Raw genomic sequence first — 20,159 nt, 5'->3', positions numbered from 1 at the left:
CACCCCCTCCTGTTCCCTAAAGCCTTTCCTCCGCTCAGCAGCCAGGGAGAAAGGGATCCTTTTAAAATGTAGGTGGGGATTGGGCCCCTACTCAGCTCTCGGGGGCTCCTGTCTCACTCAACCACCACCAAAGTCCCTAGTGTCCCGGGCACTGCCCCGCCCCCTCTGCTCCAGGCCACGCCCACTGGTACCACCTGTGTCCCCTCTGCTCCTGGACCGGTGTCCTCCAGGTGTCTGCAGGTCGCACTCCGCACCTTCGGAGACTTTGCTCACTTGCCACTTTCTCAACAAGCCTACCCCACGAGCGGGCGCCTGGGTGGCTCAGTTGGTTAAGCCTACCCCACGAGCCCCCTCAGCCTGGGCCCACGGCCCTCCCTTGTGCGCCCACCTAACCTGACCCTAAGCCTGCCCTTGCTCGAGGGCCTTTCACCCTCAGATTCTAACTTCGCCATGTCTTGCATTCAGTGCTCACTGATCTTCCAGAGCAGGGCTTCTGGGGTATCTCTGCTGTAGCCCAGACACTTAGAACAGTGCCTGGCACATTGCACGTGCCCAAAAAACATGGGCTGGATGAATGACTGACTGCGGCCCTGAGTTCGGACCAAGGGCCTGGGGGGACACATCCAGCAGCCCCCTCCCCAACTCGCCTGTATTGCTCCAATGTTCTCCATTAGCTGGTCTGCGCTGGAAGCACCTAGGAGCACGGAGCTGACTCCCTCGTTCCTCAGGCACCAGGCTGGGGCAGGAAGACCAGAGGTGAGGGACACACACCACACCCAGTGCAGGGGCCCTTCCTGGTTCTGCCCTGTCCCTAACTGGGCCACAGAGATCCAGCCTCTCGGTCGTGGGGGTGAGAGTACCCAGGAGGGTCCAGCATGTTGGGTGGCGGGGGGATGGGGCTGGACAGGGTTCTGGGAGAGCCCTGGTACCAACTGCTTCCGGGGGGGGGGGAGAGGTGGCCCCCGTGCTCAGGGACCACCCCCCACCCTTCTCTCCCCATGAATGTCAGGACCCATTATCTATGTCTGGCTAATGGAGGCAGCGGCCCCAGGGACAATGGTCAACCCTACCCCCCAAGTCCCGTTACCTATGGCTAGCTGGGGGAGGGTGCAGCCCAGGCGTTCGGCGATGGCCTGTAGCTCCTTCAGCTTGGCCTGCTGGCGCCGGCCCTCCTCACTCAGGATCTTGTCCTTCAGCCACTGGTAGCCCTGGGTGTGGGGGATGAAGAGCACAGCCCACAGGTGAGGGCAGGTCACCTGGACCTCTGTATGCAGATGGCTGCGATCTGTGCCAAGGCAGCATCCGCACCCCCTGCCCAACCGCGTCTCCTGTAGAACAGAGCTGGGCAGTTGGAAGGACAGGGCCTGTTGAACGTGAAGCCCAAAGCCTGTGGGTTCGCTGAGGCTGGGCCCCTGAGCCAGGACGAGGAGCCGGGCAGCCTGGGAAGGAATGCTTTGGCTGTTGGCCCTGAGGCCCCCTTTCCCAAGCTCTGGGGGAGTTGTGGTTTCACCTGCCCCCACCCCTGGGATTGCAATGCCTTCCAGGGAACTCCCTGACTCTGCTGTGGATTGGGCAGGAGTGGGTGGGACAGGCCATCCTGCCCTCGAACCCGAGGCAGGGGGGCTCCGGGGCTGGATCTGCCCTGACCTGGGTAGGCCTTTCTCTGCCTGCCCCTCCTCCCCTGCATTTTGGAGATCCTCCTGCATCCCCACTGCAGAGATGTGTCTATGTTGGGGGGCACTCGTCCCAGGAGATCACCCCTGAGTGATGAATGAAGCAGCTCTGCAGCCCTCAGCCCAGAGGTCTCGGGATGGGCCACAGAATGTGCAGGGGGGAATCTGTCTGCAGCAGGGGCCATCCCAAATAGCACAGGTGGACCCAGCCCAGGCCGTGAAGGTATTGAACTGAGGTGGGGGGTGGCGAGGGAGTGGAAGGGCTTTTTCAGCTGGGGCGCATCCCGTGAAGACGGCAGCCTTTCCAGAGGTGGGATCTGGTCAGCAGGGACTCCAGGTTCCCCTGCCCTCGATCCACCCCCGCAGTGGCCCAGCGTGCCCTGGGCGGCGGACCCAAAGCCCCGTCAGGCCAAAATGCCTGTCGCCTGCCCGTCCCCTCCTCCCAGCCTGGCCGCTCGCTCCTTCACCTTCAGGGAGGCTCTCGAGTAGGGCGGGATGCCACTGTCGTACTTTCCGGAAACGATGCCGCAGGCCAGAGGGGACCAGGTCATGGCACCCACTCCTGGGAATGGAAAACCAGGCGAGGTCAGGCCCAGGGTTCCGGGGGCGGGGCGGGGGCGAGGGGGCGGAGCAAGGGAGAGAGGAGGCGGGGCGAGATGGAAAGAGGGGCAGGGGCGGGGCGAGGGGGAAGAGGAGACAGGGGCGGGGCAAGAGGGACAGAGGGGCAGGGGCGGGGCGGGGCGGGGGCGGAACCAGGGATGGAGGAGGGGGCGGAGGGGGCAGAGGGGGCGGAGGGGGCGGAGGGGGCGGAGGGGGCGGAGGGGGCGGGCGGGGCGAGGGAAAGAGGGGGAAGGGGGAAGGGGGAAGGGGGGAGGGGGAAGGGGGGGCCGGGCGGGGGAGCGCACCTATCTTGTGGAAGAGCTCCGGCAGCTGTACCTCCACCTTCTCGCGCTGGAACATGTGGTACTCGGCCTGCTCGCAGATGGGCGGGATCAGGTTGAACTGCCGGGCCACGGAGTAGGCCTCCTAGGGGTGCAGATAGGGCCATGGATGGTACCTGTCCGTCAGTGGGTCTGGGGGCTGCCTGGGCAGCAGGGGGCAGGAGACACAAAGGCATCCCCAGGAAACAGCTGGCCCACCTGCTCTCTCCCCACCCTCCTTCCCCGGGGGAGATTCACGGCTTTCCTGGGAAACAGCCTGTCCCCTCACCCCCTCTGCTGGGAAAAGAGGGGGAACCCCGCAGCTGAAGGCATGGGGGGAATGCACAACTCAGGTGTGAGAGTGGGTTCTGGCACTTATTGGCCGGGTGGCCTTAGACAAGGAGCTTGCCCCTCTCTGCCTCAGTTTCCCCATCTGTCGCTGAGGCTCAAATGAGCCAACGTTGTTCACAGCCTTCAGGACAGTGCCTGCCTGCTATGCTGTTACTGTTTTTTATCAAGATCATGATTCCAGGGCCCCAGCCCTGGGATGATGGTGGCAGTGGCAGGAAATGCTACGCAGAGGGGAGAGTGGCCGGCATCAGCCCATTTCTGGGACTTGGAGCTCAAGGCCTTGACTCTTCCTCCACTCCCACCGGATGGGTGTGAGCCAGGGCTGATGTCTCCAGACAGACTCCTGGGGAAGCCCTGCTGGCCAGCCTGAGAGGCCCTTTCCCCTTTGGTTTTCAGCTACTGCATCTGTAAAATGGGGATAAGACACTGACACCTCGGTGAGCCCCGTGCTGGCTCTAGGCAGCTTCAGAAAAATGCCAAATGCTCATTAACGCTGCCAATTCCAAAGGCAGATTAAAATCACAGCCTTCTAGAATTGGGTTGAACTTGGAAATTCTGCTTAATATTTTTGATGAAGCAGAAATCTGGGACTCACCAGAGGAGAAACCCCCTTCCAAGGACACCGGGATGTGGGGAATTCTGGGAGGAAGGGCATGGGAAGGGCTGAGGCTGGGAGGGGGCCTGGAAGCAGGGGTGAAAGGTCAGCCTTTGGAGACAGTCCTGGGAAGACCTTGTACCCTGACCTCTGCTCTCTAACCCCCGGGGCCCCTAGCTGCCTGCCTCTGAGGGTAGGGGGGGGTCAGCCACCCTGCTGCCCCTTCTCGGATACCGAGAAATATCAAGAAACATCTGCAGCCCTCTGTCTCTGATGGCTCCTTGGAGGGAAGGGACAGGGGAGGGGATGCTTTCCTGAAAGTGTGGGTGAGGGGAACCATCAGGGATTATGAGGTGGCAGCCGAGCTCCCAACAGCAGCTCACATTCTGAGGCAGCCCAGGCCCAGAGCTGCAGAGCTGGAGATTGACCTCAGCATGGGTCCTTGGGTGTATTACTTAACCTCTCTGTGCCTCAACACCCACGTCGGAAAAACAGGATGACAGCGACGCTTACCTTGTAGGGTGCTGGTGTTGTGAGGATTAAATGGGAGTTAGTCCACACGGGCCCTCAAATCTAATGGCAACTGGAGCATCACGAAAGCTCAGGGCAAGTGGCTGTAACAGTTACTGCTGCCGAGCGCTAGCTGAGCCCCAGCTCTTCTACTGAGAGCTTCACACCTGTTCTCTCTGACAGTCCTCAGAACAGCCTCCTGGGGGCGGGGGTGCTAGGTCATCCCAGTGGTCTTGTTCTACAGGTGGGGAAACCACGGCTCAGAGAGGTTAAGCCATCTGTCCAGGGCCACACAGTGCTGGGATTCAAGTTAAGAGCCCTGCCTGCGGAGGTAGCTGCCGCACGTCACCAAACTGTTCTTCGCTGTAGGACCCAGTTACCCATGCCATTGGGACCAGTGGCACTGGATCTGCCAGAGTCCTGGATGTTCATCCCTAGAATGGGGCTAGGAGCCCATGCCCCACGGACACACACACGTGGAGAGGTCACCGCCGTACCATGATCTCCATGGAGCTCCAGCGCGACGTGCCCCAGTACATGGCCATCCCCTGGTTAATGACATGGGTCATGGCGCGCACGGTCTCTGTCGGGAGAGAAGGGGAAAGCGCAGGTTGGGGGCGAGGTGACTGGGGGCGTGGGGCCCAGCCTGAGGACATTCTGCAAATACAGGTGGGGCGCCAGGAGGAGGGGGTGAGCTGCAAAGGTGTCTTGCAAGCAGTGTACTTCCTGGCTCCAAAGTCGGGTGTGGCAGGGGCTCTCAGGGACCACAGAAAAAAAAGTGAACCACAATCCAAGAAGCAGGTCTTGAAAACCATTTCCCCAAATAGTTACAAGTATTTGTAAAGGGTCTTTGAAAAATGGGTTCTAGATGGACTGTGGCATCTCTATGGCAGATTGGAGAGATGAGGGAGAGGTGAGATCAGAGAATGTGGTTTTGGACTGTCGAAGGGGGGGTGCGGGTTCTCTAGTTTGGGGGAAGAATCAGATTAGCAAAAGGCAACAGGAAGTCAACACAGTTGACTGCCTTTTCGGGCTATTCCAGATTCGCACTGGGATCTGAGATCGAACGGCGAGGTCACAGTGGCATCTGTCAGGACAAAGGTCAGGGCGGGGCCCTGGATGCTCCCCGGGGGCGGGGGCTGCGGAGTGGAGCTCCCCTGGTGTCCCCCAGAGCCGGAAGTAGACACGGAAAGCACCGTTTGTATCCGCCCCAGGTTCTCAAACCAGCTCGGTATCAGGCAAGGGACCCTCACCCCCGCGACACGAGAGATTCTTCCCAGGACTCAAAAAAGGTTTTGAGAAATAGAAATCTGCCGGTTACAGCCTTCCTACCGCTCCCACGCCAGGCGGTTTCAGTCCACGGGGATGTTGTGGTTTTTAAAACAGACTTGGCCTCCAATTGAAAAAGTTCGAGCTGTCTCTTAGCTTTGCGGGGGACGGGGGGAAGGGGTACTCATCAGATTCCTCACTGATCCCATACAGTGCTTGCAAGTCCCACTGCCAAAGGCAGGGCGGGAAGTAGGGACGAAGAACAAGTGTCTAGAAACGAAGCAGCAACCTTGACCCCTGGAAGTCCCATCTCTCCCCAGGTGGCTTGCTCCTCATCTGCTGCCGAGATGGGGGGGGGTGCTGGGGTCCCTGAAGACGGCAGGAGGTGGGAGTGCCGGAGGAAGGAAGGAGAAGGCGGGCTCTGTTCACAAAGCTCCCCCTTGGAATGGCACCGGCCCTCGGGCACTTTCTCCTGCAGAGAGCAGCATCTCTGTTTTGGGGTGTCACTTCCCACCCATCCTGGGTCCCTGAGTGCCCTTTTGGCTGAGGTCCCCTCTTTCAGTAGAAAGCTAAAGTAGCTGGGGCTTCTGGGGTTCTGGAGTCAGTGGGCTCGCCCAGGTCCGCTTCCAGGCCTGCAGGCCAACCCTGCCCTCTCCTTCCTTCCAAGATCAGGGACTGGGCTCCTCTCTGCCTCTCCTCAGGAGGAGGGCTGGCAGGGAAGCCCGGACCCCCGACCCCCAGGGACCCCCCCGACACCACTCAGTGCGAAGGAGACCGCCCCTGTCGGAAGGCTTGAGGGCCCCAGGAAGAGATCTGCCCACATCCAAGGCCGAGCTTAGGCTCCCGGCCTGCTGTCCTTGTCACGTTCTTTACAGACACCTTGAGGGGCCCCTGGTGACCATGCAGCATCTCATCCACCAGCCTGGCTGGCTCTCAATCCCCGGAGCCCGGCTCTCTCCGGACCGGGGAAAATGAGGGGCAGGACATGGTGCACTGCACCGCCCCTTCCGTGCAGAGAGGGGCGTCCCCCGGGGGCCGGTGGGGCAGGAGCCCGTGAGAGCCGGAGGCCGGCCTGAGTGAGAAGGGGTCCCTGGGCAGCGGCCGGCGGGCGGTGCAGCTCACACACGGGAGCACGGCGCTCTGTGCTTCTGCCCACGCCCATGTTGGTGGCCCCAGGAACAGGGACAACTAGGGACAGCTGTCCTTCACCTCAATATTTAATGCTGTTGAACAGAAGCAGGACCAAATCCGTCTAGCTGCTGCCAGGACCCACAGCATCTACTGCCCCGTTAGAAATAATACATGGGAAGGGGCAGGTGGCGGTGCCAGTTGGCAGGCAGGAGCCCATCCTCCGTGGGATGCAGCCTGGCTCCCGGGGAGACTGTGGCCTGCCCTCGATGCGGGGCCCTGGGGAGGCCCTTAGCTTAGGGGCAGGCAGAGACCAAGCACGGCCAGAGGCTGCTCCACATCTCAGAGTTTTGCCAACTCACGTAGGTATTGTTCAAGGAGGCAAATGACTCCGTTTTGATGGAGGGGTCAGGCTGCATGGCAAGGGGTGAGAGTGGCAGGTGGCCCAGCCCGTCCGGGGGCGTGAGCCCCACTGCGGCCGCCATGCTCACGGAGGAGCCAGCGTGCCCTGATGGGGCAGCTTGCCACTGGTAGGTTTTGCTTCTGCTTGAGGCTGGAGCTTCGCAAACATGCCCTATGAAGTTAAGACTTGTTGGAAGCCACATGTTCTGGGGTCCCTGATGTTTGCTCCTGGGGGCCCCTGGTCTCCCCAACCCTCTCCCAGACCATCCAGGGTCAAGGTTTCAGGCGCTGATCGCAGCATCCCCAAATCAAGAGGAGCCCTGGCAGACAGCCAGACAGCCGCCCCCCCCCCCCACCCCGCCCCGGAGGATCATGGCAGTGCAAGGCGGCGGGGGCGGGGGGAGGGGGGCGGGTCATGCACGGGGAGGTGGGGGGAGGTGGGGGGAGGCGGGGGGGGGCGGGCGGGGGGGGGGCGGGCGGGAGGGATGAAATGACAGGCGGGCCAGGCAGGGGCGGGGGCCGGGGCTCCACACCGCTTTGCTTTTCCCTCACTTGCAAGATGTTCTCATAGGGCGCTTATTTTTCCTTATGCATTTTATGGAGAAGTTTGTCTTGGGGGGAAGAGAGTGGTGTAAATAAAACCACTGTCTCATAAAATGCAGCTTGGACACAGGAGTCAATAGTCGGGCTAAGGGTACTGTGTACCTTCTATGATGAATGTCCTTGACTTGGAGGAACTAAATGGGTCCCCTGGTGATAAAGAAAGATTTAAAGAGACCAGAGTTTATAGCTGTGGGAACACGGAGAGGCGCGGTATGACAGAGGGCAGGGGAAGAAAGCACAAATCTCCTTCACAGGGAACTTGTTTTGTTAAAAAACAAAAACAAAAAAAACCCCCAAACCAACCACACACACCACATACACATATATATACACGCACGTGTGCACGGTATATATATAGATAGATAGATAGATAAACAAATGAAGAAAAAATAACTTGAACCCAACTTAATTTTCCAAATCCCTGAAGCAGCAAAGCACAAATGAGAGTCTGAAGCAGGAAGTTGGGGGGTGGGGGGTGTTGGAGGGGCGGAGATCGCGGGAGTGGGAAGAATAAATAAGCGCCAAAGAAACCAAAACTGTTTCCCAAAGCACTGCACATTTTTTTTTTCTCCTCTAAGTAACAATTTATCCCCCAGAGCAAAAGACCCCTGAAGCCTCCCCGCAGATCGGGAATGTGATTGGAAAGAACACAGCAGTTGCAAAGAGCCATCTCGTGACTTCATTTAGCTACAAAATATTAACAGCTAAGAAGAGAGAACATTCCACACAGTTCTAAACCCAGGAGGGGCCGTGGAACCGGGAGGGGAGTAGGCGCAGACCCAAAGCCAGGACGGGGCGGGTGTCGGCCTGGAGGCACCAGGGCGCACCTGTGGGCGGTGAGGAACCCCCCCCCAGGCTGAGCTCACCCCCACCGGCCCCCCCCAGCCGCCTGTGACCAGCGGCCTGGGTGCCCCGCGGGGCCCCGGGGGCAGCGGCCATCAGAGAGAACCTACCTTCCATGGGCGTGTTGGGGTCTGGGCGGTTGGCGAACACCACGTCCACGTACTCCAACTGCAGCCGCTCCAGGGAGGCCTTCAGACCTGGGGGGAGGAGTCAGAGAGGACCGTCACCCTCGGCACAGACATTCCCGGGCCCTCACCCAGGCACTGGAGGCTCAGGGAGCAAGAGAAGAGAGAAGCGAGGCCCATGGCCCCAGGAGCTGTCGGACTGTGTGGAGATACATGTGGGCACGTGCCCCGCCTGAGATGAAGAAAAGCCAGGACTAGGGGCGCCCGGGTCGCTCGGTCGTTAGCGTCTGCCTTCGGCTCAGGTCATGATCCCGGGGTCCTGGGATCGATCCCGCATCGGGCTCCCTGCTTGGTGGGGAGCCTGCTTCTCCCTCCCCCACTCCCCCTGCTTGTGTTCCCTCCCTCGCTGTGTCTCTCTCTGTCAAATTAATAAAATCTTTAAAAAAAAAAAAAAAAAGAAAAGCCAGGACTGAAGGGGGCCCACACCCCAAAGCGGGTGGTGGTGGGAGGCCAAATGCTCTGTGACTGAACGAAGGGGTGACTTCCTAGGCCCCCTGGTGGCCCACGTGGGGACAGGGAGAGCTAGGTGGTCCCACATGGAGGGGGAACTGCATCTATGTCCCTGCACCAAAGGCACAAATCACCAATGAGCACTTAGAACAGAGCTGCAGAGTCAAGTGCTGGTGCTAGGGGTGGGCAGCAAAGCCTCCTCATCATTTATTTTTTTTTAAAGAGTTTATTTATATATTTATTTTGATAGAGAGAGCACAAGCGGGGGAAGGGCAGAGGGAGAAGACTCCCGGCAGAGCAGGGAGCCCGATGCTGTGGGACTCAACCCCAGGACCCTGGGATCATGACCTGAGCCAAAGGCAGATGCTTCACCGACTGAGCCATCCAGGCGCCCCTAATCATTTGATTTTTAAAGGAGTGAGTGTATTACCTTGATGAAAATGAGCACAGATGGAAAAAGCATGAAGACAATACAATCATAGGATAAGCCAGACCCTCTCCCTCTCTCTCCCTCTCTCCCTCTCTCTCTCTCTCTCTCCACTCCTGTGTGCGGAGTGCCCGGCTCTGTCTGACATGCAACACCTCCTGGGTTCTTCCTGATTCCCCAAAGCCCCAGAGGTGGGTACTCTTCCCACACTCATTTTACAGATGTTGCCACAGGGGCTTGGGGAAGTGAGGTCCCTTGCTCAGGATCCCCAGTCAGCACAGGGCCCGGCCCCAGTTGCAACCCAGGCCCGTCTTGTCTTCCCTGAGACAACGCTGCCCATCTGAGGGCACCAGGGGCCCTGCTCTCATGCCCTGGAGCCTGGGTGGAAGGGGAGGGTCGGACCAGAGCACGGGGTGCATCAGTGGTGGGGCGGGGGCACTTGGCTTTCTTCACTCATGCATCTGCATGAGGATGCCGTGGGTGTGGGGGGCCGTGCGGGGCCAGAGTTCCCCCCTCACCTTCTATGATGTGCTTCCTGGAAAGGCCCCTCTCCGTCTCCGCTCTGAAAAACAGGACAATAGCGTGTGTGATGTTGCAAGCGGTTTTGGGGAAAATGTTTATGATGCAATGTTAGGCAAAAAAAAAGTAGGTCAGCGCATGCCACGTGCAGTCTGATTCCACTTGGGGGATAAACCACAGGCTACATGGATATGCTCATGCAGGCTGGGAGAAGGGCTGCTGTTTCCCTATCCTGGGGGAGGAGGGGGGTGGCTGTGGGGGGGGGGGGTCTGCGTTTCAATTTGTCTTTCTGTTTCCCTTGGATTTTTTTTTTTAAATTAAGAATGAATTGTATTTAGAATTCCTATGAAGCTGATTTTGTCAAGCCCTAGAGAGAATGCGGGGACAGACCCCTGGAAACTGGCAGGGATGGTCTGTGTCCAGGGAGGGTGGAATGGTTTAGACAGTTTGTGAAATTTCTGTGTTTTCCAGAATTTTCAGGATGTTACCTTTGTAATCAGAAAAAATAACAAACCCAGGAAAGTAAAAATAAAAATCAAACAAGGTTTGAGTAAGAGGCAACTCAGCCAAAGCTGCTTTTCTGGAAGGTGATGTCAATAGGGATGGGCATCAGCCAGGGCAGACGGCTGCACACACGCCCCCAGGAGCCCCTTGAATCCTGGCCCCAGCCGGGAGCATCGCCTGCTGCTGCACCTACTTTCCTCCCCAGAAGATCTTGGTGGTGATGACCAGGCTGGACCGTCTGTGGAACAGAAGAGAAGGAGTGTTACTGGCCGTGGCCGTGGTGGGGGGTGTCTTCAGCTTTCACAGAGGGTCCTGAGCACCCTTCTCATCTGGGAGCATGGGGTGTGAAACGGATACCTCTGGATCATTCGATGTTTGTGGTGGTGCGAGCCCAGGGTCCTGGGCTCCCCATCGAGCCCAGAGACCAGCCATGGATGTAACTAACTCACTGTGTAACCCACAGTCTGGCAGTGGGGGCCAGGAGAGGGTGGAGTCTAGTGTAGTGGAGCCCAGAGAAGGAGGCACACTGGGGAAGGAGCAGACAGCCCCAGCCTAGGGAATGGAAGCAACCCCCCCAGCCCCCCGCCCCGCCCTGCCCCGCCGGGCTCCAGTGGGTTTTGTCTGGGAGGAAGCAGGTGCAGGAAGCACACTCCCAGGAGGTCAAGAGGAGGGGCTGCCACGCTCTGTTGAGGATGGAAGGAGGCGAGGGGGCCGGCCGAGCAGTCTGGCTCTTCCCCTACAGGCCAGAGATAGGCTTTCAGAAAGTGGTGTGTGGCACAGCCTCGCGGGGGGGCACTGAGGGAGGGACAGTTGGGTGGGGCAGGACCCTGGGTGAGAGGGAGTTGGGGTTTGGGTGACAGAGAGCCTGGAGGGAAAGGAATGGACGGGAGCCAAGTGCTGACACCTGTCCGGTCCTGGCGGGATGGGCGGCCCCTGCAGGCCACCTCTGACGGAGACCCTTCCCAAAGTGGGGGGAGGTGCCAATGTGCTTTCCTCCCGTGGGGGTTGGGGGGCTGCCCCAGAAACAGCTTCTCAAAGCCCAGAAGCTGTATTTCCCCTTGAGCTTCATCTCCAGGCTGGGGACGGGGTGGGGGGGGGTGGGGTGGGCGGGTGGGGGGGTGGTGGCCTGTGTATTCGCCTAAGATATAATCAGGGCACTCAGTAATATGTGCAATTTCCTTTGATGATGGAGTGAGGAGGATTTGTTTTGTGATGAATTAGAGCCGAGAAGAAACAAACAACTTTGTTGGGGCAAAAAGAGGGGTGTCATTCATCTGTGCCCAGGGGCTGAGGGGTGGGGGGTGGGCCCAGCCTTATAGCTGCTTTTATTGTTCCTGAAAATACACGCGGACCCTAAGGGGTCTCAAAGTGTGGGTAAGTGCCCAGCCCAGTCTGTCCCAAGGAAGGTGGGAACCCTGTCTGACAAGGGACCTCAGGCTTCTGAGCTGCTTAGGGGTGGGTGGGGGGACACGGTGGGGGGCTGTGGTGACCAGTCACAGGGCTGCCCCTCCCCGGATTAGTGTGATGTCCAGCCTCGAGCTGGGTAGGTGTCTTACAGACTCGGGCCCCTGAGCCCCAGAACAGCCCTGCCAGGGAGCGCAGACAGTGGTCCCTTTCCAGGCAGGGACAGTGAGAAAGGGTGGATTCCAAGCGCAGAGAAGGACTGTCCGTCTCTTGAGCAGCTACACCCTCTGCTTTCCCCAGGCCACCCGGGAAGTCCTCACGTCTAGATCTTCTTTGGCCTAACACATGTCAGTGTGCAACCCGGGACCCCGGCCCTCTGAATCCCTGCTGGACCAGAGGTGGAGGTCAGAGTGTGAATACTCTCTCCCCCTGGAGGGAGTACAGGGCTGCTCTCTACTCTGGAACATTCTCCCCTTCCTGGTGAGAAAAATTCTGAGCCTTCCTGGCTTTTGAAGGACTGGCCAGCCCTGAGCACTCACTCCCCTGCTAAAGAGGCAAGAATGTCAGCGGGACCCGAGCCAGTGCTCGCCCACGACCCGGCACGCGTGGTTGCCCCTCTCGGCGCCCTCTTCCCTCCCTCCAGCCTGCCCCGGGCTTTTCCCTGTGTGCACCCTGGACACTGACCCAGCGAGAACAGGCTAATTACCTCCATCCCTTCTTCTTGATGATGTTTCCTAATACCACTTCAGCCCTGCAAAAAAGACCGAGACATGGGCATTTCATTACAGCGTGACAGAAATATTAAACCTCTCCCTCCCATGACAATTGGTCACTTGGTCCCCTCTGTGAAAATGCCACTGAGGCTGGAGGGCCAGCCTGTTAATGATGCTCATCTTGGCTCAGGCAGGAGAGAGTTTGCAAGAGGCTGTCATTTCCCAGGAAGGTGGCCGTGGGTGGTGCCCCTTTGGGCGCCTGTCTCAGCAGAAGTGACTCCAGCTCTCACAGAGAAGGGAGGAGCTGATGTCCTGCTTGGCAAGGCCAGCAGCATCCCATTTCCCTGGCCTGCTGGAAACTCACCGGGGAAAATGTTTGGCAATGTTACGTGGGCAAAGTTTCCAGAGAATTTTTTCTAAAAGGTAAATTATTCATCAAGTGCATCCTCTCTTTTCAGAGACAATCAACATGTATTCAGGGCCAGGGGCTGAATTTCCAGCACAGTGCGTGCATGGGTGTGTGCGTGTGCGTGTGTGTGTGTGTGTGCATGCGCGTGCATTCATGGGTGTGGGTACATGCGTCTCTCTTGTTTCTTGCTTTTGAACAATAGAGAGACAGATGCCATGCTGACTGCTCTCTGTTCTTTTTGGCATTACTCTGGCCCTGCACCAAACTCAGCCTAGCCGGGGTCATGGGCGGGCTGTTCCAGCCTTGCTTGGCACTGCAGTGCTGGATTAACTTTTAAGAACTTTCTGCTTGTAGCAAAATGTTTCTGAGCAAAAACAACAGACGGAGAATGATCCATACCCAGTGCTACATTCCAATTATAAAAGTGCCTGAGTCATCCACTCAGAAATAATGGGCTCTAATTTGCAAGCTGTTCGGCATACATTCTGAATGCTCTTCATTTATGGTCAAGAGGTACAGAAATTCACTCAGCCCTGGGCCTCTTCCTTTCATTCCTTGGTCCCTCATTTGTGGGACAAAAAGATCAGGAAAGGAGGGAGAAAAGCAAGCAGTGGTCCTGGGGAGTTGTAGACAATCAGCTAACCACAGCCTGTTGCTTGTGGCTATGAATTCCTCTGGCCCTGAATTTGGTAAGCCTGACATCTGCTGGGGGGCGGGGGGCACAGAAATCCTGCGGCTCTCTGTAAGTGCCCAGATTAGCATCAGCATAAGAAGCAGGGGGCTCAGCAGAATATGCCCTTGGCACTCTGGTGAGCAAGAGGCACGGTGCCTGGCCCGCCAGCCACTGGAGCTGCCCTGCAGCCCCCTGCCCAGAGCTCCTCCCTGCCCGTCCCTTGGTACACAGTGCCCAGCCTCCCCTGTGGATGACTGCTGGCACCGAGGCATTGCTGGGGGTGAGCAGGCAGGTCTAGCTCCGGGCTGGACTGAGAAGGAGCCGCAGGGGCCCAAGGAAGAATGGAGGGCGGGATGAGGGCTGTGGGCTCCAGGGGCAGCAACGCCCCACGGGAAGCTGCTCTCTTGAGTCCTCGGCTGCTGGCGAGGCTGCCTAGCACTGATATGCCAGTCCGGGGGGTCCAGTTCAGGGGGACCCCTAGTCAGGGGGAAGTGAAGATGGGCACACAGAGTGTGGAGTGTGCAGGGCTGGTGCACACGGGCTGGGCCGTCTGGGGCCAGAGGAGGCTGCACGGAGCTGCCTCCTGCATGCTCTCATGGGCGGCAAAACCGAGGCAGGAGCAGGGCCAGGGAATGGGCTGGGGTGCTGAGGCCCGGCAACGCCCGTGGGCTGGGCATGTGCATTGGGCTTCTCTACCTCTGACCCTCTGGCTTTAGTTCATCTGTCTGGAAAGCATTTCACTTTGATGGGAAGAGGCTCTCAGTATGGAGGGCTTGGGAGGGGGCTATGCCATCAGGAGGGGCAGAGGGCTGCCGATAGGGGCTGGAGGAAATTTGGGGCTCCCGGTGGAGGTCCCCAGAGCTGTCAGGTCCTCAGACCCTGCGATGGGACTTGAGAAAAGGCCCGGCTGGCTTCCTGATTCTCAGTGCTCCGGGCCCCATCTCAAGCTGCAGGTAAAAACCCAGCGCCTTCGAGGCAGGTGCCGGCCCCGAGGCCACGGTGCACAGCCAGCCAGGCTGCAGCCAAGCCAGCTGATGGGAACTTGGCTCGCCCCAGGCAGGAGGGACCAGAGGGAGGACGAACAGAGAGCCAACAGATGACTTCACAAACAAAAGCTGACTTTTGGAAACCCGATGCAGGAGAGTGGATGATTTGATTACAGCTAGTCTTTAAAATTGAAGCCAGCAGCCTTGGCTGAAGAGGGCTTTTACATAATTGAGGAGGGAAGTTCACTGCCAAGATGGGAAGTGCTTCCTACAGCGCTCGGCTGGCCAGACTCAGCTCTCCGCAGCTCGAGAGGCCCTGCGTTCCCTGCAGCCCTTACGGTACCATTAAGACGTAAGAATGTTAGACAAGTGGGAGAGCCTGGGACCGCAGCCCGATCTGGCTCTTGCCCAGCACAGCATCTGAGGCACCGGAGGGACTGGGGTCATCTCGGTGCTCGGACACACGGGGGAGTTTAGCAAGTGGCCAGTGTCCAAGTGTCCTGCAATTTTGGCCCCGTGAAAACAACACCTTCTAAGGCCATTCAAAGTTTAAAAAAGCAGGCAGAGTGCGAGGCACATTTGTGGACGCTTGGGACCAAGGACCGGAGCAGCTGCAGCTCTGGTTCTTCCCAGGGAAGCCGTGGCCTGCACCACATCATCCCCAGGAGAAAAGACACGTACTTGCCCGCCGCGTAGACTTCTGCAGTATCGAAGAGGTTGATGCCATTGTCATAGGCCAAGGTCATTAGCTGCTCTGCCATCTGAAATGAGAAAACCAGAGCTGCTTGCGGGCAGCACAGCCCTGCCAGGCCAGGGGGAGGCTCCAGGGCATAATCTTGTGGCCTGGGGTGCCTCCTGCGTGTCCAGGCCCTGCACCCCCAGGGCTCCCCTTGTCCTTTCCTGCCACGGGACAGATGTGGAGGCAGCCCTCCAGAGTGGACCCACAGGGAGGAAAGAGGACAAAATGAATGAAGGAAGGGCCTCTGGGCTGTGAGTTTGATGCGAGCAGGGACCCCAACTGTTGAGTCATTACAAAGCTTAGCCTCTGTACTGGGTTGAACACAGCCCCCAACAGGAGTGGGAGAGATCCTGGCAGAACGAGTCCCTCCTTAAAACTATGGCTAGAAGGTGTTCTGCAGCTATATGTCCCCAATTCCTTCCCAGCAGCCACATGGGGACGGGGACGGTATGATTATTGTTTGCAGATGGAGAAACTGCCATCCTCAGCGAGCACTCTGGCCTCGGCAGGCGCTTCTCCACTGCCTGGCAGGCAGAGGCTGATGAATGGTGCCCAATCGGCACACGCCTTCCACCAGATTTTGCTCCTCAGGCTGCTCTAAGGATGAGTTTGCGCTCCCCCAGCAATGACCCACTGGTAGTGGGGGTGAGGATCAAGCAGCTGGAGGAAGCGCCCCCTGCTATGAACAGCCCCTCCAAGATGCAGCAGGGATCTCTGCTGGTCCTCTGGACGGTGTAGGTGCCCCTTTGAGAGTCACAGATGCAAACTCCCCCGCCCTTCACTTCTCAAAGCTCAGCCCAGAGTGCCAAGCCTCCCTCCCCAGCTACCCAGAGTGGAGTGAGTCATACTTAACAACGCTCAAAAAACTGTGGGACGAAAAGCCAGCCATGTTTGGCTTCGTGGAGATTCTCTCAATACCAAACTCAGAAGCCCGCCCCATGGGCCAGGCAGGTATGGAGAGTGAGGCTGGTGGCCAGTGGGGACCACTGGGGTGGGGGGGACCAACACTCAATCGCTACCCCTGGGAAGGCACCTCAGCGAGGCTACATCTTTTGATTTTTCAAGAGAAGCCAGGGATCCAGGGTATTTGGGGGTGGTAAAAATCTCCCAATTTTCAAATGCTGGCATTGAACTCCAAAGATTTCTGATACTGAGCAGGCCAAAGCTAACCCCCATTAGTTAGCAGCTGTCATTTCAGTCAGAAAGCCCAGGGGCAAGAAAGGCCACTGGTGGAGGAATTTTCTGGATCCATCTGCAGGGCTGGTTGGCTCCATTGGAGCTCAAGTATAACCATGTTATCAGACACATCCATGCACCCTCCTCCAAGTGTGACCATGTATCAGACGCATCCATGCACACTCCTCCAAGTGTGACCATGTATCAGACGCATCCATGCACACTCCTCCAAGTGTGACCATGTATCAGACGCATCCATGCACACTCCTCCAAGTGTGACCATGTATCAGACGCATCCATGCACCCTCCTCCAAGTGTGACCATGAATCAGACGCATCCATGCACACTCCTCCAAGTGTGACCATGTATCAGATGCATCCATGCACCCTCCTCCAAGTGTAACCATGAATCAGACACATCCATGCACCCTCCTCCAAGTGTGACCATGAATCAGACACATCCATGCACACTCCTCCAAGTGTGACCATGTATCAGACGCATCCATGCACACTCCTCCAAGTGTAACCATGAATCAGATGCATACATGCACCCTCCTCCAAGTGTGACCATGAATCAGATGCACCCATGCACACTCCTGGGAGCCTCTTCCTCCTCCCATACCCACCCTGGGGCTCCTTTTTTCCTCTCCAATGCTCCAGGCACCCCAGGCTCCTTCGCCTGTTCATCTCTGTCTTCAACCTGACTTTTCAGGGCTGTGTCTCACCAAGCCCCTGACCTCTGCACAGGAGAGCACGCCGTGCTGGGCCCCTAGCCAGGTTATACAGACGATTTAGGGGTATGTGCTGCCTCCTGGAAAGGGTTCTGGGAGGAGGTGACTCAGTACGAGGGCTTTTATTATCTTCCTGTTTCAGACCCTGTGTATCTTCTTATACACCCCTCTTGCTTACCTGGAGAACAGCACGCCCTAGGTGTTCATCTGGGCTTTGCTCTTCCCACTTACACTACATCTTAGAAATCAACCCATATTAGTTCATGGAGATCTTCATTCTTTTTTAAAAAAAATTATTTACAACAACTTAAAAATTGTGGTAAACCATGCATAACACAAAACTGACCATTTTAACCATTTTTAGGTGTGCATTTCTGTGGCATTTAAGGACATTCATGTTGTGCAACCATCAGCAGTGCGTGTCTCCAGAACCTCTCCATCTTCCCAAACAGAAACTTGGTCCCCATGAAACACCAACTTTCCACTCCTCCCTCCCCCAGCCCTTGGTGCCCACCCATTTGTTCTCCGTTTCCAGAATTCTGACTCCCTTGTTACCGCACCTGGGTTGCGTCATACGGTATTTGTCTTTCTGTGACTGGCCGACTTAATGAATTTAACATGAGGCCTTTTGGGTTCATCCATGTTGTAGTGTGTGTGAGCATTTCTAGGGCTGGGTTTGGAGGGTGGGTAGGAGTCTGTCAGGCAGGAAGGCGGGGGGTAGCTGGAGGAGGGGGTGCTGCAGGCAGAGAGGCTGGTGTGTGTGCAGGAGAGGGCAGCGTGCAGGATCCCGCCCGTCCTGTGCTCAGGTCCGACACCTGGGCATCTCCTTCACTCAGCTTTCTCTTACTCTGGCGTCAGCACCTTCGACCAGTCCCGTCAGCTCCCTCTTGAAGCTGATCCAGAATCGGACCCTCCTGCCCCTCACCTCCACTGCACCCACTTGGTCCGAGCCAGAATGCCCTCAGCTGCATTTCTGTGGTAGCCCCTAACTCTAGGGAACTAGATTTCCAGGGAACTCGTGCATACATTCCAATTTGAGAAGCACCCCTCATCCTCGGGGGGCAGCCTAACCTCAGTGGAGCAGCGAGAGTGAGCCTTTTGAGTGAAGTCAGGTCAAATTTCCTCTCTGGCTTCCATGTCACAAGTGGTCAAAGCCAAGGTCCCCACCAGATCTACTCCCTCACCTCTGCCCCCATCTCTCAACCTGGGGCTCCTCCTGTGGGCTCTTGGAGGCTGGGTCCAGTCCCGTTCCTTTGGCCCGGAATGCTCTCTCTCTGAATCATCACGTGGCTCACTCTTGCTTCCGCCTTCCCTGATCATCCTGCATAAATGGGAGCCTGCACCCAGTCCTCCTTTCTCTGTGTTTGATTCAATAATGGCTCCTGGAACCTGTGAGTGGTTTCTTGGGTAGAAAAAGGGTCTTTGTAGATGTGACAACATGAAGGGTCTTGAGATGGGAGATGATCCTGGATTATCAGGGGGACCCTGAAGGCCACCACGGTGTCCTTATAGGAGGGAGGCCGAGGGAGATGTGACACAGAGGAGCAGGAACGCGACCACAGAGGCAGACACTGGAACGAAGTGGCAGAATCCCACTCTCCTCCCCCAGAGGCTGCACTGGGAGTGCGACCCTGCTGACACCTTGGTTTCAGCTCTGTGATCCTGATTTTGGACTTCTGACCTCCAGGCCTATGAGAAAATAAATTTCTCTAGTTTTAAAACCACACAGATGGGGGCAATTTGTTGATGCAGCCCCTGGACATGTCTAGCCCTGGGAGATAAGATGTGCTTACTGTCTGTCCCTCTCTCCAAAAGAGAGCAGCCCACAGCAGGGATGGCACGTGGCAGGTGCTCAGCAAGCGTGAGCTGAGCGGCCACTGTCCTTGGCTGGCTGCACCAGCCGACCCCGCGAGGCCTGCCACGCGGGAAAGATCAGCAGGCTCTGACACAGAGGATACCCATCCCCATTTCACCCGTCACTTAGCAGAAAGATGGAAACACGATCCTAACTACACCGGGCCAGGGAGAAAAGAGAGTGAGGGGTGGGAATTTTCCATGCTGTGCTTTTTGTTTTATTGTTTTGCTATGATTTTGGTATAATTCCTCTTCCAGGCTTCTCTTTAAAGGTTTATTTATTTATTTCAGAGGTGGGGGGGTGGAGAGAGAGTGTGCGTGTGCGTGTGCGTGTGCGAGCATGAGTGGGGGGAGGGGGGAGGGGCAGAGGGAGAGAGAGAGAATCTCAAGCAGACTCCTGGCTGAGCATGGAGCCCGACGTGGGGCTCGATCTCACGACCCTGAGATCATGACCTGAGCCCAAATCAAGAGTCAGATGCTCAACTGCCTGAGCCCCCCAGGGGCCCCCCTTTCAGGTTTTTCTATGTGAACATATGCTTTTTCGCTGCAAGACTGCAGCCCTCACATACAGACCACAGTCGGCGCTGTTTTCCACATGCTCGCTCCTGGGCCTGTCCGCATGTCGTTCTTTAAAACGTGACCCCTAAAGACTTGCGCTCTGTGGGTGCGTCCTACTTGATGTGACGGAGCCTTTATTTTGAGACTGTTCGGAATTTTCCAATGTCAAAGTTCCCGAAACAAAGGCAGGAGGAAATTTAGAAGACATGTGGGCCTCCTCCCTGCCGTCCCTACTTGGGGGCCAAGGGGAATCCATCCCACCCCCGAGCTGGGAGCTGTCTGTGGGCTCTGAGGCAGGCGCCGAGGGGCCATTCCCCGTTCACGAGTCTCCAGTTAAGACCCCGGGCACTTTGCTTCCTCCAAATGGGGCAATGGCACCTGCCTCCCTGGGTTGATAGAGGGCCGAGTGCCATAATAAATGTAAAGTTTGTAGCTACTGTCCTTATTAGATTTCTAATGCCCAGGCTGCTCTGAGCACCTGCTCTCAGGGGTTTTTTTTTACTTGAGCAGCCATGTGAGGTCACGAAAAGTACACTGG

At 57.4% G+C, this 20,159-nt stretch overlaps 1 protein-coding gene across 4 annotated transcripts in view; it reads right to left on the bottom strand.

Annotated features, from left to right (window-relative positions):
• The window catches only part of KCNAB2 (potassium voltage-gated channel subfamily A regulatory beta subunit 2), an 85,008-nt gene that overhangs the window by 3,245 nt on the left and 61,604 nt on the right, over positions 1–20,159 (bottom strand). For all 4 annotated transcript variants that reach the window (XM_027605085.2, XM_027605064.2, XM_027605074.2 and 1 more), the window contains 10 exons: positions 15,246–15,325; positions 12,490–12,534; positions 10,573–10,617; positions 9,875–9,918; positions 8,405–8,491; positions 4,547–4,632; positions 2,579–2,699; positions 2,141–2,235; positions 1,088–1,208; positions 648–736 (listed from right to left, as the gene is read on the bottom strand). In XM_027605085.2, coding sequence (XP_027460886.1) covers positions 648–736; positions 1,088–1,208; positions 2,141–2,235; positions 2,579–2,699; positions 4,547–4,632; positions 8,405–8,491; positions 9,875–9,918; positions 10,573–10,617; positions 12,490–12,534; positions 15,246–15,325 — 813 coding nt within the window. The remainder of the gene's footprint in view (positions 1–647; positions 737–1,087; positions 1,209–2,140; positions 2,236–2,578; positions 2,700–4,546; positions 4,633–8,404; positions 8,492–9,874; positions 9,919–10,572; positions 10,618–12,489; positions 12,535–15,245; positions 15,326–20,159) is intronic.

The sequence above is a fragment of the Zalophus californianus genome, chromosome 4 (assembly GCF_009762305.2).
Source record: "Zalophus californianus isolate mZalCal1 chromosome 4, mZalCal1.pri.v2, whole genome shotgun sequence".
NCBI lineage: Eukaryota > Metazoa > Chordata > Mammalia > Carnivora > Otariidae > Zalophus > Zalophus californianus.
Note: the sequence above shows the minus strand (reverse complement) of the source record. Positions and strands in the feature narration are given on the sequence as shown.